Below are 18,992 nucleotides of genomic sequence, written 5' to 3'. Positions count from 1 at the left end.
ACAGGAATGCAGAGTACTGGGCTAATGGCAAGATTCTTGGTAGTGTAGATGAACAGAGAGATCTCGGCATCCAGGTACATAAATCCCTGAAAGTTGCCACCCAGGTTAATAGGGCTGTTAAGAAGGCATATGGTGTGCTAGCCTTTATAAGCAGGGGGATTGAGTTTCGGAACCACAAGGTCATGCTGCAGCTGTACATAACTCTGGTGCGGCCGCACCTGGAGTACTGCGTGCAGTTCTGGTCACCACATTATAGGAAGGATGTAGAAGCTTTGGAAAGGGTTCAGAGGAGATTTACTAGGATGTTGCCTGGTATGGAGGGAAGGTCTTACGAGGAAAGGCTCAGGGAATTGAGGTTGTTTTCGTTAGAGAGGAGAAGGCTGAGAGGTGACTTAATAGAGACATATAAGATAGTCAGAGGGTTAGATAGGGTGGACAGTGAGAGTCTTTTTCCTCGGATGGTGATGACCAACACGATGGGACATAGCTTTAAATTGAGGGGTGATAGATATAGGACAGATGTCAGAGGCAGTTTCTTTACTCAGAGAGTAGTAGGGGTGTGGAACGCCCTGCCTGCAATAGTAGTAGACTCACCAACTTTAAGGGCATTTAAGTGGTCACTGGATAGACATATGGATGAAAATGGAATAGTGTAGGTCAGATAGGCTTCAGATGGTTTCACAGGTCGGCGCAACATCGAGGGCCGAAGGGCCCGTACTGCGCTGTAGTGTTCTATGTTCTATTGCAGACTGCTAGCTTTACACAGTTGCAGTGGAGGTCATTATGCTAAATTAATGATCAAAATTAAGAGTAATTTCTGGTCTAGAAAAATCACGCTATATTTGCGTGTTCATTTGTAATTCGATTGGCCCACATGTCAAAAGATGGCGTAAAGTAAGTTCAATGTACCTCAATTTGTCATGGAAGGCAGAATTTATGCAAATTGTCACAGCGACCTTTGATGTTGCACTTTCCACTTAGTTTACAAATGAGGGATTTTATTGTAGCCAATTTGAGTTGGGAATAGCTTTATAGGACTCATGTAATTCCAGTCACACGGTGAATAGCTGATGCTCTGAGATATATATTCAGGTTTCCAATTATTAATTTGCAGCTAGAATCACTGGCTTGTGCAGTTTGTTACAGTGAAACTAATGTTATCTTTAGGAAATGCTATAAACTATGTGCCATCAAATGAATATTTAACATTGACTGTATACAGAGATCCATTGAGGGAATGAAGAACCTTTCCATTTTTAAGCTTTGTATCTTTATCAAAGTTGCACTCAATAAACTCCATCTGCTTTTCCCAACAAGCATGCCGCTGCATTCCCCATATAGTCTCAGCATGCTGCTGGCAAACTGCCATTGCTATTCCCTGGAGTGGAAAAGCAGAGGTTTGCATCTACAGTTTTTCTCTCACAAACGATTGCTGGTCTCAACAGTGCTTCAGTGGAGGAGGCAAACTGGTGTAGTGTGACTGTTTACAGAAAGACAAAGAGAACTCTTCACTTTAACAGAAAAAGTTGACTCTTAGCCGGTTCGTCACCGGCATTCCTGGGCACTGGGGGCAGTGTACAGTGTCCTTTTCATTGGGATGTGATTAAGAGCAGGAAAGTGCAGCAGAACGGCATTAGACTTGAATTTATTTTTCGTCCAGGCTTTTCTGCAATACCCAGCACATGAACACAATTTATTTCAACGATTGCATATCACCAATGCCCATCAGGGGTTATGAGATTGGAGACTGCAGTGCCAACCACCAATGTTCCTAAAATATATTGTGTGTCAAACAACTAATTTTATGTTAAAAGCCTTTTGAAATGAATTTCAGGGAGTCACGCAATGTGGGCGTGAGAATTGCTGATTTTCCGCGAGCTCTGGCTCTGCTCATCTTGTAATCTTTTATTTCATCCTGGTGCGCATTTCATATATGTCCTTTAAGCCCCTGGAGGATCCTTTTGCGAAGAGGAGCCAAGGTAGATGGCAGAAAGTCCACGTTTGACCTCAGCGGTTGGAGTGGGCTAGTGTGGGAACCAGTTTACAGTGGCCTTGTTGCTGGTGAGTGGGCGTTCGTGTCGGCAATGCTGTGTGCATCCGGATGAAAATGTTGTTCTGGATGAAGATCTCTACTCTGGTGCAGCTCTTGGGAGAATGGTGGAGGCCCGTGAGAGAGTCCTTGCGTTCGGAATAACACTTCCCTGGTAAACACCTGCCTTCGAGACGTTGAGATCATCCGGCATGGCGTATCATTCATCCTGACGAGTTCAGGAGGTAAGGGCAAGGCAAGGGGTGCCTGTGAATTTGGTCCCCAGGGAGAAGTGGGGGGCAAGTTCCTGATTGAGTTTAAAGATTGTCAGCCATGCTTTAGTAATCTTGACTTGGAGGCTGGGTGCATCAAGTTCGAAGGAACAGAGTATCTGACCTTTGAGGCCTGGGGGTCTGTTCGGCCTTCTGACCATTGGCCCTATATTATCCTGCCCTCGATGCTCATCATAAGGGTTGGAGGTGGCCGGGTCCGCTGCCAACCCCCACTGGCCAAAGCCTAGGCTGTGGATTGCTTGGGCGCTGAAGTGGCAGCATGGTGGAAGTGACTATGTTTCTTTCGTTGGAATCTTTGAGAAATCCTGAGAAATGTTCTTTGATCTTCTCTTGGCGTCGTTCTTCTCAAGCAACATAGATGATTTAATTATCCCGAAGTTCTTCTATAAACCTGGACATTAATCCCTTGTGATTATGTCGTTATTTATTGTTGTCTTCTGCAAGGACGTGCGAGATGTGAGCTCGAGGCAAATGTCATCTGTTATGGTCGAGCCAAAATGATATTGCGTTAATCATGTGCAAATGTGGTCCGTGAGCAGTTTTACTCCTTTTTGTCATTACATGCTATAACCTTTGTTGTGGGAAATGATAGGTGGATGGTGGTGGTGGAGTTGAATGCTGAGGTTAGTTAAGCCCTCACTGAGATTGTATCGGGTTTTTATTTTTTTTGTTATTTTGAATTTAAGAATATGCCTTTCTCCTTCAATGGCTTGGGCAATTTGTGTATCCTGGGGAGGACTGGGTTCCTTCCGACTCTTCCTTGAGATTGGAGTTTTCCCTCTGGATGCTATTTTGTTAGAGCTATTAGAATGGGAAGTTTGAGTGGTGGCGCACGCGGAGGTGGTTTGGTTAATCCTTGGTTGGGTTGTTAGAGATTGTTCTTGGTATCCTTTCAGTGCTGGGTGATGGTTGATATTTAGTCCAGGTGTTCTTCCCTTAAGGGTTTTTTCTTTTTTTTCCTTCTTTTTTTCTTTCCTTCCTTCCTTCCTTCAACTGGGTGAGCAGGATGCTGTTACTAATCCTGTCCTGGTCCAGTGGTTTGGGGGAGGGTCCCTTGGTTGTACCGAGGAGGAGGGTGTGTGTATACGTGTACGTGCGTGTGTGTGTCCCACCCCCCTCCTCCCCTCTCCATCCCCTCAGGGCACCCAACTGTTGGGTGTCTTGAGGATTTTTCTTCTTCGGTAATCGGGTCTCCCTGGCTGGGGCTGGTGGAAGCATTCTTCTGTCTTTTCAGTATACATGGCGGTGCACTGCCCTGGATGTGGCTGGAGAGGTGCAGTTCCAGTTGGGGTGTCGGTTTTGGAGTCTGCTAGAGGTCCTGGGGGTATTGATCCTGTGTGTCAGGAGGTGAAGGGCTAGGCCAGGTCTGGTGCTGTTGCTGGTATCTCGTTGCCCCCTGTAACTTGGGATGACTCTTCTTGAAAGTGCCTATTTGGGACGGTCCTGAGAGGTTGGGTATTGCTTTGGTGCTCTGGGACCTGGGGTTGAGGGGGTCCCAGAGCACCGGGGGGGGGGGGGGGGGGGGGGGAACACGTTCTTGATCCACAGAATTTACAGTGCAGAGGAGGCCATTCGGCTCGTTGAGTCTGCACTGGCCCTTGGAAGGCGCACTAACCCCGCCTTACCTTTTTTGGACATTAAGGGCAATTTAGCACAGCCAACCCACCTACCCCTGCACATCTTTGGACTGGGAGAAAACCGGAGCACCCGGAGAAAACCCATGCAAACACGGGGAAAACTTGCAGACACCGCACAGACAGTGACCCAAGCCGGGAATCGAACCTGAGACCCTGGTGCTGTGAAGTCATTGTGCTAACCACTATGCTACCGTGCTGCCCAATTCTTGGTTGAATAAGCAGCTCATTGGTAGATGGTTGGCATTCACCAGGGAAATATGGAACCAGGGTTGGACCCTGACCTTTTGTTATCCTGTAGTTGTGTTTTTCAAACTTTTTTTCCCGGGACCCACTTTTGTCAATCGACTGACACATGTCACGTTCACTTATCTTTAATGCAAATAGGGAGTCTGTTTGATCCTCACGATCACCTTCTAATCAGATTCATAGGAGGGGAGGGTGATGCGCATATCAGGTGCAAAGTTCAGCAGGTTCCTTAGTGCCATCTTCATCTTTGCGAATGAACAATCCAACCTCGCACATGTAGGTCGTTGTGAAGGACAATAGAAACAAAATGCTTTTTTACTGAGCACTGGATACACCTGGGAGATGCTACTGCAGAACGCTAGCAGCCTCCTGGACCTCTGGCGTGTTTTTAATGTGCTGTCACAGGTCAGGTACAGCAGCTTAGTCTTTTCATTTAGAGTCAGCTGTAAGTTAGTAACTGACTCTAGGGGCTCGCTCTCAAAAGGAATTTTTCACCCATCGCTTCTCTTTCAAAATCTGAAGAATCTCATTTGCCAATTCTTCTCTGCACATAACACACATGGGTTTTGCCTCCTTATTTGCAATGGCACAATTGACAAAACTATACCTCAAGAAATCACCTTTAGACTTTGTTCCTGAGTTAAGTTTCTTCTTTGCATTGTGTTCAGCAGCGGTCCTGGGACTTAGACCAGTGCTACTGTTAGCTCTGCCATGTCCTGCCATGGACTCTCCTGTGAAGCTCTCTCCAGCAGATTCAGATGTGAGATCCTGGCCAGTAGGTACACTGGCCATCCTTTCCTTGTAACAAAGCAATCCACAGTCCTCTTACCTTGCTTGCTACCAGCTGGAGAATGGAAGAAGCTCTTTGTGATTTTGCACCAAGGTTACGTACATGCAGTGCGAATGACATCAATTGCAGGGCGTGCTGACCTGCTCACTGCTGCCACTTATGACTGGAAGTTCTCATTTTAAACCTGGTGGCACCCACCATTCTTAATTAAAATGCCAGTAGCAGTGGTTGGCGCTTCCCCCACAATCGGGACCATCACGGGAGCACCACAACCGATTGCCAGCGACCCACCTGCAGGTCATAACCTGCACTTTGAAAAACCCTGCTGCAGTTTGCTTCTGCTAGCCCTAGCTCATCTTCCTATTTCCAGTCCTCTCTACAAATGTACGGATTGATGTTGGTTCTTTACTGGGCCAAAGACTGGGGTTAAGTTGTGTTGTGTGAGGGCAGCACAGTGGCGCAGTGGTTAGCACTCCTGCCTCACGGCACCGAGGTCCCAGGTTCGATCCTGGCTCTGGGCCACTGTCAATGTGGAGTTTGCACATTCTCCCCGTGTTTGCGTGGGTTTCAACCCAAAGATGTGCCGGGTAGGTGGACTGGCCACGCTAAATTGCCCCTTAATTGGAAAAAACAAATTGGATACTCTAAAAAAAATTTTTTTAAAGTTGTGTTGTGTGAGAAATATGTAACTGCCCCTGAACTGGGGCTTTCACATATTTTCCTTGTTTTCTTTTCTTTAGTGTGGGTGGGTATAAAGAAACTGATTGGTTTCTGTAGGATTGCAGATGTGGTCGGTATCTAAGGAAATGAGGCTGTGGCGTCTCATTGGTGCTTTTGGTACTGCTGGAGTAGAGGGAGATGTGATTGGTGCGTGCCCAAACATGGTGTGGAAAATGTATCCTGACCCCTTGTGATAATTGTGAGCAGGTGCGTCATGGGACGTTGTGCACCAACTCACCATTTTTTCATGGCTTCATCGTGTTTCTCCCTTGGTCCCGTGTGGGGCTTATAGAGGTATCCAGCTGTGTGTAATGATTGTATCGAGCCAGTTATAATGTTGTTCTTCTCTTCCCCTCTGTATTCACATGTATGCTGCGTCTTTTTCCTCCTTGCTGACTGCGATGTATTTATTATGCCATTTTGTTGTACCTTGTTTGCAAAAATGTGAAATCCTCGTAAGCATGCTTTACAAAATAATGTATTTGAACCAAGACAGAGTTCTAAGTTTTGATAAAGAAGCTAGAATAGCGAGGGGAGGTTTTTTTTCCTCTACAGACACCAGAAATTTCTTAGTGCTATTTAAATAATGCATTAGGTCGTGAGTTGGATTTGGATGATGCAGGTACTTTTGATATTTGGTTCAGGCTGGTGTCAATAAGTCATGCCCTTGGTTCACTGCAGCTGCAGTGGCTAATCTGCAGCTGGTATATCCTGCTGCATTGAATTTTGAGTGGTAGTAGTGGTAGTAGCATTGGAACCGAACCCATAATGCATGCTTCCCGCTCCCCAATAATAATATCGAGAGGAGGGAGGAGCAACAGCTTCAACTTTCTCATTTAATTTTTTAAAGCATGGTAGTTCTATTATGTATAATCGGTCACTTCGACATGTTTTTAAAAAAAAGCTTTGCAACGCATTGACTCAAGTTTAAAATGGGTGCGATACTCTCAGTCTTATGTCATTTGGCTTTAGTGCACTTGATAATTGGATTTGGATCACACACCTGAGTTATCCTTTCGCTTTTCTCATTAATCTGCATTTAAAGCTACTTTGCATGGAAATAGCATTATAAATGCCAGAGTTGCTTAGGTAAAACTACTTGGATGAATATATATGATTCAAATTGATTGAACCAAATAAGTTGCATGTCCCTAAGCTACTTGTAGTCTATTTCTAAAGGAGAATTTGCAGTCTGCCCTTTCGCTTTTTGAGGTAAGATTCTGTGCCACTGCTGTCTGATATTATTGCCACTTTTCATTAATTCTGATGAACAGCACAATAATATGCACTGTCCTTGTATATTGCTTTGCAGACCTCAAACTGTAGGTTTTACTCTGTAAGTGGTTCCTTACCTCCCATATTAATGTCTGTCGTGACTCATTGACAGCACTCTCCCTTCTGGATCAAAAAATTGTGGGCTCCAAGTTCTACTCCAGGACTTGAGTGCAGAAATCTTGGTTGACCCTCTGGGGCAATACTGAGGAGTACTGGACTGTCGGAGGTGCTGTTTTTCAGATGAAACGTTGAACCAAGGCCCTGCCTGTCCTGTCAGGTGGATGCAAAAGATCCATAGCACTGTTTTGGAGATGTCCTATCCCATATTTCTTATCTGGCCATTATCACATTACTGTTGGCTGTGCACATATTGCTGACTTTTCAAGTGACTACACTTCCGAAGTACGTAAGCGGCTACAAAATGCTTGGGTTATCCTGAGGTTGTGAAAGGCGCCACATAAATGCAAGTCTTTTTATTTATTAAGGTGGGCCCTTTCACTTTTCTAATACTTCACAGTCCACCCATGGAGAAAATGTGTACTTACCGTCTGTATTAATGTAACCTGCCCTTTCATATATTTTGTGCATTACCTTGGTACTTGTACAAATGTTGTTTAGGAAAACATTACTGGTCTTCATTCTCATTCTCCATATAATGTAATTGAGATAAATCTTTAATGTAATAGGTTTTTTAAATACCTACACTCCTATGCGCTGCTTGTCCTGTCTAAAACCACGGCCCTCAGAAGTTGCCGTTTGTTTTCCTACGTTGTTAATTTAAGCTTTTTCCAAACTCGCCAGTGCAGCCAAAAACGAATCACGATTTTGGAAATTTGGTGTTTGCTATCTTTGTGCAGAGGTGGGAGGCAAACATGATTTTTTTGAAGATAGGGCTTGGGTTTTCCGTAGCGGCGTAATGAGGCTTATTTATCCCAGCCATTTTCATAAGCAAACCATAGAACGTAAAGTTCTACATACACTATTGAGGCCAGGCGAAAGTATGAAACTCATGCCATTAGTTCTTCCTTTAAATATTAATATTTCAAGTCATTGAGCCACCGCTGGAGCACACTAAGTGGGAAAGCATGTTTAAAAGATGCAATCATGCAATGATTTACATTTTTAAAGTGACTGATGCCCTAAAGATACATCCACAGATACAAAATACAGTGAAGGCCTCTTTTTTTTTAAATTCACAGTGAAACATCTGAAAAAAGATGCTGTTTTCTGATGTAATTCAAATTCCAGGTGAGCCAAATGGCCTACTTCTACTCCTGTGTCTTATGGTCTTGCACCCGTTTTAAATCATTGTAATTGCAGAAAATGTGCATGCATGACTCCTTTTGCAGACCCAGTATATTGAGCTGAGATGATTTTAGACACGAACGACAGGTGGGTGTCAGTTCTGGCATAGCCTAATTATATACGTAACACACAAGATTAGGAGAGCCCCTGCTCAATTTTCAGGACCAGATTTCACAGCAATCATGCCTTCCATTTGGGACTCTCAGTTCACTACCAGTGGCTACTAAGTATCATTGTAAAAGGCTAATTGCCTGCCTCCAACAACAGGACCTTTATTACTGGCCCCCATCTAGTGTGGATGTAGGATGGACTATTGACAACTGACTTTGGCCGAGTTGGAAATCTACGTGATCCCTGTCATCGGGTGCTTTCCTCCAGTGTTCACATCCAAGTCCATTCTCGCCTTGCCTTTTAAGACTTCCTCTTGAAATGAAATGAAATGAAAATCGCTTATTGTCACAAGTAGGCTTCAAATGAAGTTACTGTGAAAAGTCCCTAGTCGCCACATTCCGGCGCCTGTTCGGGGAAGCTGGTACGGGAATTGAACCGTGCTGCTGGCCTGCCTTGGTCTGTTTTCAAAGCCAGCGATTTAGCCGTGTGCTGTCATGCTAAGTTTTTAAACCTAAGTATTTCCATTAGGATATCATGAAACCTACTCTGTCTTTAAAAGTCACTCTTCGACATTCACCTGAAAGAACTAAATCTATCTGAGTCTCAATGCCTCCAGAACATAACTTCACTTTCTCTAGATTCAGGATTTGTACCAGTAAGAGTCGCTTTCAATTGACAAATTAACTATATCCTGGAGAATTGTGAGAGGAAGCCTTTCTGTAATAACACATTCACAACGAATTAGGAGATACAGCCTCCAAAATGAAACCAGAAACACATGAGCTGGCATATAAAGGATTATCCAAACTCTTGGTTGCATTCTTCCAAGAATCTTTGGTTTTTTGGGAGTTGGAGGACAAGGAGATGAAAAAGAGTTGATGATAGAAAACATGTGTCAAAGTACAAAACACAGTTGCAGCCATAGTCCATAGATTATTTTGGTTCCGAAAGCTCTTATTTGTACGTGAACCCACACTTTCTTTCAGAAAATTTTGTACCTGTGTAAACTAATCCTGCCCTTGTTTTACATGTGCAGCATTTGTCAATTTCTCCCCTACAATCGCTCTTTCCAAAATTGTGTTTTGAAAATGGAAAGCAAGATTAATATGTGTGGCTTAATTATGATTTGAAATGCATGTTATTCCAACTTTGATCAAGGTTTTGAAATGTGGGTCACAGCAGACAGTGAGGACAATTTTTGCATAAGATCTGAATTATTTTCTCCTCAGAAGCACTAACTGATCTGGATTGCTGAGCTGTAATCTTTGCCCCTGTGAGATCGAACAACATTCTCGCCTATAAATCATCTCTGCTTAAGGCAATTTTGCTTTGTGCAATTTAGGTAGTGGCAGTTTGTTGAGTTCTATTTTACTTTGGTACTTGGAATAAAGGGAAAGATGGCCAATATTTAATATTCTATTTTATAAAAACATTTTTATTGGGATTTTTAACATAACAAGAATTAGAGCAATTGGCAAAAGCACAAAGGAAGAAATCAAGCAACAGCAACTTCATAAACAACTGTGCAAGTTATCACTTTTCCTGTGACCCAGGTCTCCGTGCTCATTATCTTATTTTGATATAAATTTAAGAGTATCCAATACTTTTTTTTCCAATTAAGGGCAATTTAGAGTGGCCAATTTACCTACCCTGCACATTTTATTATTTGGGTTGTGGTGGTGAGATCCACGCAGACATGGGGAGAATGTGCAAGGGACCCAGGGCCGGGATTGAACTCGGGGCCTCAGTGCCATGAGGCAACAGCGCTAACCGCTGTGCCACCATGCCGCCCTCCACATGATCTTATTCACATTTGAATTTACAATGTCTGAACTCGTTACTTTCTTTATATTTACACTTATTTGGGGGGGGGAGGGGGGGTGCTGTTCCCCCATTGAGTTTTCGAGGGAGGTTAGGATGGTCTGCCTCCTCGGTTTTCCATGTGTGGAAGGGACCTGTGTCTCCTCCAGTGAATGGCCATCCTCCCCGTCTCACGTCTGCTGTACGTCAGCCCCCCCCCCCCCCCCCCCCTCCCAAATTGCTGGTTGGAAATCGGGCCTCAGACGTTTGTGAATTTCTTCCATGTGTCGTGTAATTTCACCTCAGAACAGCCGATGGAGAATTTTATCTTCTCCAGTTTCAGGAAATCGGCTAGGTCTGAGCGGCACTCCGAGGCCCGGGTGGCGCTGATGACTTCCAACCTAGCAGAAACCTCCACCTGGTGATCAGTGAGGCAAAGGCCAGGGTGTCTGTCTCTCTCTTTCTCCTCCTCCGCCCCCCCCCCCCCCCCCCCCCCCCAACTCCCTTGTAGCTCTGAGTGCTCTGACACCTCGAAGGCCGCCACAGATGGGCATGGCTCCATCTCAAACCCAACAACCATGGATATGGCTAACCTACATTGACTTCCAGTCAAACAACATATTGATTTCAAATCCTTCCATGACTTTTGCCCCTCCAACTCGGGAAGGGGCCATACTGGACCTGGTATTGGGGAATGATCCCAGCCAGGTGGTTGAAGTTTCAGTCGGTGATTACTTTGGGAATAGCGATCACAATTTCGTAAGTTTTAGAATACTCATGGACAAAGACGAGAGTGGTCCTAAAGGAAGAGTGTGAAATTGGGGAAAGGCAGAGTATAACAAAATTCAGCACCAGCTAGGGGATGTGGATTGGGAGCAGCTGTTTAAGGGTAAATCCACATTTGAAATGTAGGAGTCTTTTAAGGAAAGGTTGATTAGAGTGCAGGACACACATGTTCCTGTGAAAATGAGGGATAGAAATGGCAAGATTAGGGAACCATGGATGACGGGTGGAATTGTGAGACTAGCTAAGATGAAAAAGGAAGCATACATAAGATCGAGGCAACTCAAAACTGATGAAGCTTTGGAGGAATATCGGGAAAGTAGGACGAATCTCAAACGTATAATAAAGAGGGCTAAAAGGGGTCATGAAATATCTTTGGCTAACAGGGTTAAGGCAAATCCCAAAGCCTTTTATTTGTATATGAGGAGCAAGAGGGTAACTGGAGAAAGGATTGGCCCACTCAAAGATAAAATTGGGAATTTATGCATGGAGTCAGAGGAAATGGGTGAGATTCTTAATGAGTACTTTGCATCGGTATTCACCAAGGAGAGGGACATGATGGATGTTGAGGCTAGGGATAGATGTTTAAATACTCTAGGTCAAGTCGTCATACGGAAGGGGGAGGTTTTGGGTATTCTAAAAGGCATTAAGGTGGACAAGTCCCCAGGACTGGATGGGATCTATCCCAGGTTACTGAGGGAAGCGAGGGTCGAAATATCTGGGGCCTTAACAGATATCTTTGCAGCATCCCTGAGCACGGGTGAGGTCCCGGAGGACTGGAGAATTGTAATGTTGTCCCTTTGTTTAAGAAGGGTAGCAGGGATAATCCAGGGAATTATAGACCTGTGAGTTTGACGTCAGTGGTAGGCAAACTGTTGAAGATACTGAGGAATAGGATCTATTCACATCTGGAAGAAAATAGACTTATCAGTGATAGGCAGCGTGGTTTTGTGCAGGGAAGGTCATGTCTTACAAACCTAATAGATTTCTTTTGAGGAAGTGACAAAGTTAATTGATGAGGGAAGGGCTGTAGATGTCATATACATGGACTTCAGTAAGGCGTTTGATAAAGTTTCCCATGGCAGGTTGATGGAAAAAGTGAAGTCGTATGGGGTTCAGGGTGTACTAGCTAGATGGATAAAGAACTGGCTGGGCAACAGGAGACAGAGAGTAGTGGTGGAAGGGAGTGTCTCAAAATGGAGACGGGTGACTAGTGGTGTTCCACAGGGATCCGTGCTCGGACCACTGTTGTTTGTGATATACATAAATGATCTGGAGGAAGGTATAGGTGGCCTGATTAGCAAGTTTGCAGATGATGCTAAGATTGGTGGAGTTGCAGATAGCGAGGAGGACTGTCAGAGAATACAGCAAAATATAGATAGATTGGAGAGTTGGGCAGAGAAATGGCAGATGGAGTTCAATCCAGGCAAATGCGAGGTGATGCATTTTGGAAGATCTAATTCAAGAGCGGACTATACGGTCAATGGAAGAGTCCTGGGGAAAATTGATGCACAGAGAGATCTGGGAGTTCAGGTCCATTGTACCCTGAAGGTGACAACGCAGGTTGATAGAGTGGTCAAGAAGGCACACGGCATGCTTGCCTTCATCAGACGGGCTATTGAGTACAAGAGTCGGCAGGTCATGTTACAGTTGTATAGGACTTTGGTTCGGCCACATTTGGAATACTGCGTGCAGTTCTGGTCGCCACATTACCAGAAGGATGTGGATGCTTTAGAGAGGGTGCAGAGGAGGTTCACCACGATGTTGCCTGGTGTGGAGGGTGCTAGCTATGAAGAAAGGTTGAGTAGATTAGGATTGTTTTCGTTGGAAAGACGGAGGTTGAGGGGGGTCCTGATTGAGGTCTACAAAATTATGAGAGGTATGGACAGGGTGGATAGCAACAAGCTTTTTCCAAGATTGGGGGTGTCAATTACAAGGGGTCACAATTTCAAGGTGAGAGGGGGAAAGTTTAAGGGAGATGTGCGTGGAAATTTTTTTACGCAGAGGGTGGTGGATGCCTGGAACGCTTTGCCAGCGGAGGTGGTAGAGGCGGGTACGATAGCATCATTTAAGATGCATCTAGATGGATATATGAACGGGCGGGGAACAGAGGGAAGTAGACTGTGGAAAATAGGAGACGGGTTTAGATAAAGGATCTGGATCGGTGCAGGCTGGGAGGGCCGAAGGGCCTGTTCCTGTGCTGTAATTTTCTTTGTTTGTTCTATCTCCCTTGATCTCCAATCCCAACACCCTCCCAGGATACCTGCGCTCCTTTCATTCTGACCTGTTGTACCTTCCTAATCATAATTGTGGCGACCGTACCTTCAGTTGCCTCGGCACCAAACTCTGCAATTTCCTCCCTCGCCACCTCTTGATCCTCTTTTCTCCTCTTAAGACACTTCTTCGGACCTTCCTCTTTCACCAAGCTTTTGATCATCTGACCTAATATCTTCTTGTGGCTCGGTGTCACATTTTGTTTTATAATCCTCCTGTGAAGCCACCTAGGATGTATCATTAGGTTATGGGTGCTATATAAATCAAAATTGTTGTTTATGAATTTTATGCTCATGTGTTATAAGCATTGGGCAGGCACACAGGTCTATGCTACATTTTGTATAACTTTGATCTCTGCTCTTGAACACCTTATCACTAGCACAGCAGACATAAAGTAAAGCCGTTCACACTTTAAATAAAATTTGTGATGATTTGCAGCCTCTAATGTTTGGATTTGGGCATTTTCTTTCTTCCGACATTTCATAAAGTTTAATTAAGTAACGAGGACGGTCAGAGTCGCTGTGTGAGCTAATTTATCTATAGATGCTAATTAGTGTAGTTATTTCCGTAAATGGTAAAGAAAAATAAATATGTCGCCGTGGGGAACATCCTTAACTGTACTTTACATTATTGTTTGTGCCCTCTGGTTTTGTTAGCCTTTTTTGATGTACAATGGTATGAATTGTAAATTTTTAAAAAACTCTTGCACCTTCATTCCTCAGCTTCATATTTTAAACCTTTTGTGCTACTTTTTGTTAAATAAGTAATGAAGTTCAAGAACGTGAAAAATGTTCATCCAGTGATGTGGGGATCCATGGGGAGTTCAAAGTGATTTTTCTGATTCAGCACCTTTAATGACATAAAAATTCAACACTGCAGTTTAAATGAGTCGTGTTATTCATTGTGCCCATTTTGGCTGTGGCTCGAACCTCATTACATTTCAGTGCTCAATAGCTGTAAGTGAATAACCTAAAATTCTGAGGAAATAACCATAATTAGTGTGGAGTCATTGTCAAGATAAATATTGCCCAATGACCCTTATAACTTCAGGAAACACAGCTGTTCTTTCACTGCTTATTTCATTACAGTTAACCAAATAGGTTATTCATAGCCATTAGGGAATTTCTGATGAGCATCCTATGATTTGACAGAGATGCATTGGTATTTAATAAAATATTAAATCAGGGACTTCCGGTGGCTGCATATAGGAGAAAGTCGCACATAAGGTAGCTCCCATCAGAGTCCTTGTTTTTTTGGTTATTTTAGCCTGATTTCCGGGGGAAATTGGTTGATAAACACGATCCATCTAATTGTATTTTATGAGAAGATGTCAAAAGCCATGAAAAAGAATGTTGGAAAGAAGGGCACAAGTGGTAGCCCTTCAGCAGAGATGGAGACGGTGCAAAGCTTGTTGGGAGCAAAGATGGCGGAGCCGGCCTCGTCAGTGGGGCCGCGTTTATCACAGTTGAAATGCTGACAGAGGTAATGGCACTCGGGTACGAGAGGCAGTTTGGCAAGCACTTGGAGAGGCAAGGAAGGGAGATGATGGAGACCCTCGAAACGTCTTTTGAGGACACGTTGGGCCTGAGAAGAGAGAGCTTGGCAAGGACCATGGAGGCAGTGAAAGACGACAGGGAGGTGTTGAAGGGGGTAGAGGTGACCATGTTGCGACAGAGCGACCAAATAGCCTCGCTGGAAGCTGAGTTGCTGGTGTAGGAGAGGAATAAGGGCCCGAGGGCAAAGGCTGAGGACCTGGAGAACAGGTCGAGGAAGCAGAACCTCCGGATTGTGGGATTGCAGGGGTGGGTGGAGGGTCTGAAGCCGATCGAGTACTTTGGCCAGATGTTTGCGAAATTCATGAGGGTGGGCTGAACCGATGTCCCCTCCTGAGCTGGATAGGGTCCACTGAACACTCCGGCTGAAGCTACTGGCGAAGGAGTCATCACGGCAGTGATAGTATGTTTTCGCAGTTACCAGATGAGTAACTGAGATGGGCCAAAGAAAACTGGGATGTGAGGTGGGAAGGCAGCAGCATTTGAATGATCAGGATGTTGGGGCAGAGCTTGCAAGGAGGATTGCCGCCTTCAGTAGGGCCAAGTCAGCATTATACAAAAGCGGAGTTCATTTTGATTGCTGACGTGATCAGGGGTTTTTCTTTGTCTCACCGTGTAGGTGGGGCGGGCGGCCATGTTGGGTGGGCCCCCGCTCTGGGAACTTGGAAGAAGGAGGGGGATAATCCCTCGCGATGGAAATGGTTGACTTGAGAGAGGGGAAGCGAGAGACCCCCCGATCAGACTCGTCACGTGGAACGTTAGGGGTTTGGGAGGCGGTGAAATGATCGAGAGTTTTCTCTCTTCTGAAGAACTTAAGGGCCGATGTGGTACTTCTGCAGGTGCCCCACCTGTGGGTGAGGGATCAGACTAAGCTTCGGAAGTGCTGGGTGAGCCAGGTGTTTCACTTGGGCTTTGATTGTAGGAGTGGAGCTCATAATTAACAGAAGAGTTTGTTTTCTTGTGGGAAGGCTCATGGCGGATCATTGAGGTATGTTATAGTCACTGGGACGCTGGAATATAAGTTAGTGGTGTTGGTGAATGCATTCGCCCCAAACTAAGACAATGTAACAGTCATGAGAAGGCTGTTGGTGGCAATACCAGACCTGGTTGATTCTGGGAGGCAGACATGAATTGTGTCTTGAATCTGAAATTGGACAGTCTAAGCTGAAGTCTTTGGCCCCTTCGGGGGTGGCAAAGGTGCTGTTGACATTTACGGAGAAGATATGGGGGTGGAAGGGGCAGATCCGTGAAGGTTTATGCACCTGGGGGTGAGCAATTTTCTTTTTTCTCCCCAGAACATAAAGTATGTTCTGGTCTTGCTCCAGGTCTGTGTGTTTCTGTGTCTCCTTTAGCACCATGTCGACGGTTCTAAAGATTGAGCTGGAACCCTGTCCCTGAGTGGCCATATTTGGGGTGTCAGACTGGCTGGAGCTGCAGATGGGTGCGGGGGCCAATGTGCAGGCCTTTGCCTCGTTGATTGCTCGGAGGTGAGTACTGCTGGGGTGGCAGTCTGCTTCACTGGCCAGGGCCTCAAGTGTTTCTGGGAGACCTGATGGCATTCCCATACCTCGAGAAAGTCAAGTACACTGTGAGGGGGAGCATTTGAGGGGTTTTAACGAGATGGCAGCCGTTTATTATTTACTTTAAGGAGTTGATCACCATTAGTTGTTAGCGGGGTAGGGGGAGAAGGAGAGGGACTAGGTTGTGGGAGGGGGTAGGCTATGTTTTAGAGGTTTTATGTTTGTACCGGTGTTTTATCAGCCCTTAACTTTGTTGCCCAGTAACATTTGTGGGGTACCCTAATGATGCGCTGGGGAGTCCCTCTAGGAAGTCCCACGTAAGGGTTTACCAGGCAGTTACCCAGAAGTGTGAACTTCCTCTGGACAATTGGGCGGGAGCACACTTCACTCCTCTTGTTTCACCCAGCCTGAATGAGCAAGTTTGGATAAAACGGGGCTTGAACATAGAATTTACAGTGCAGAAGGAAGCCATTCGGCCCATTGAGTCTGCACCGGCCCTTGGAAAGAGCACCCCACTTAAGCCCTACACCTCCACCCCATCCCCGTAACCCCACCTTACATTTTTGGACACAAAGGGCAATTTGGCATGGCCAATCCTCCTAACCTGCACATCTTTGGACTGTGGGAGGAAACCGGAGTACCTGCAGGAAACCCACGCAGACAGGGTGAACGTGCAGTGACCCAAGCCGAGAATCGCACCTGGGACCGTGGCGCTGTGAAGCAACCGTGCTAACCACTGTGCTACCGTGCTGCCCCTTCGGGGGGGGGGGGGGGGGGGATTAGCTTCATCCAGATGGAGATTGCCACTCTGAGGACCTTATCGGCCCATTATAATTTTCTCTCTCACTCAACATTTGAGAACAGGCTTTTCACTTGGGTAGAAGGCTGTTAAATAGCCTGGATTTCCCATAACAGGGAAAATCTCGATACCTGTTTACGGTTATAACTAAATAATAGCTTTATCGAGCGAGAATTGTTCTGTATCTAGACCTAGTAATGCAACTTAACTATCTTTTTATTTTACAGTCATGTCAGGCTGACTTGGTGAAAGACAATGGCCACAAGTACTTCCTTTCTGTTCTGGCAGACCCGTACATGCCGGTGAGTTCTTTTCTGTGCATTTGAAAGCAACCCTTCCCTTTTATTTTCTGAATTGAGCTTTCCAGACATAATTGGAACTTTGAAGTTCTCTGCTCAAGTTTGCAGGTGTTGTGTTATGTTGCACAATGCATATCGGACTAAACGAGTGGCCGGAGGCCATGTCCAAACACCCAAATCCATGGGCAAAGAAATTGTGATTCGCTCAAATTTGAAAAAAATGTAAATTAGCAGAAAGAAATTGTGATTTTTCTCAAAAAACAATTTATGTAAATTGGCAGTCAGATATGCATTTGAATAATTATGAATAACTCTGACGTGGTTGTTAACAACAAAGAGTTTGCATTTATATAGAACCTATGTTTCATCGTCTTCGCATGGTCTTTGAAGTGCAGTCAGTTACAGAAAAGCAAGTGGTAGCCAAATGTGCAAAACAAGGTCCAATAAATAATTAGTTAAGAGAAATAATCAGGGAATCCACTTTGATGGAATTGATTGAGGGATAAATGTTAAAAAGGGCACTGGGAGAAACACCTGCTGTTTTTCCAGCTTTGCCTTGGGAGCCTCTACATTTGCTTCCAATAGCTGGTCCCTCTGACAGTGCAGCACTCACTCATCACTGCCTTGGGATGCGTGTCTGGAATATGTGCTCAAGTTTATGGAATGGGATTTGGACAAAACTATGATAAAGTGTGAGGTGATTCACTTTGGATCTGAGAATAACAAATTTGAATGTACCTAAATGATAGATTAGGAGCTGGAGAGAAGCAAAGGGATTTGGGTGTTCAGATACATGATTCACAAATACACCAAAACAATGAGTACGTTTGCTTGAAAGGTTAAATTCTGAGGACACTCGGTTGTGTTCTCTTGAATAGAAGGTTGAAGGGCAATCCTATCGAGGTGTGTACAAATGCTAAAGCGATTCAATAGGGTAAGATACAAAGTGCCCAAGGGGGCCCCATCTCCAGATTGGAGCTAGGCCACTTAGGAGCAAAATCAGAAAGTTTTCTTCACACACAAGGTGGTGGAAATCTAGAAATCCCTTAAAGACACTGGATGTTGAGACTGAGAGTTCTAGATTTTTGTTCGGTAAAAATATCGAGGAACGTAGAGGGCAAAGGCAGATAAATGGAGTTCAGGTACATATCAGTCATGATTTGATGGAGTGGCGAAACATGTTTGTAGAGCTGGATGACCTCTCTTGGCCCTAGCTTATATTTCGACGTAACCCGAAGTGTCACCGAGATAGAACATAGAACAGTACAGCACAGAACAGGCCCTTCGGCCCTCGATGTTGTGCCGTGCAATGATCACCCTACTCAAACCCACATATCCACCCTATACCCGTAACCCCCCCCCCCCCCCCCGAACCTTCCTTTTTAGGACACTACGGGCAATTGTAGCATGGCCAATCCACCTAACCCGCACATCTTTGGACTGTGGGAGGAAACCGGAGCACCCGGAGGAAACCCACGCACACACGGGGAGGACGTGCAGACTCCGCACAGACAGTGTGCTATAATGAAGCCGAGATTGATGCTGAAGTATTATTAAT

At 45.0% G+C, this 18,992-nt stretch overlaps 1 protein-coding gene across 1 annotated transcript in view; it reads left to right on the top strand.

Moving 5' to 3' along the window:
• The window catches only part of rptor (regulatory associated protein of MTOR, complex 1), a 415,805-nt gene that overhangs the window by 253,599 nt on the left and 143,214 nt on the right, over nt 1-18,992 (top strand). Inside the window, exon 14 of the mRNA XM_038778271.1 lies at nt 17,363-17,437. Within this exon, the coding sequence (XP_038634199.1) occupies nt 17,363-17,437 (75 nt within the window). The remainder of the gene's footprint in view (nt 1-17,362; nt 17,438-18,992) is intronic.

Source organism: Scyliorhinus canicula, chromosome 18 (genome assembly GCF_902713615.1).
Source record: "Scyliorhinus canicula chromosome 18, sScyCan1.1, whole genome shotgun sequence".
NCBI classification, from domain to species: Eukaryota; Metazoa; Chordata; class Chondrichthyes; order Carcharhiniformes; family Scyliorhinidae; genus Scyliorhinus; species Scyliorhinus canicula.
Note: the sequence above shows the minus strand (reverse complement) of the source record. Positions and strands in the feature narration are given on the sequence as shown.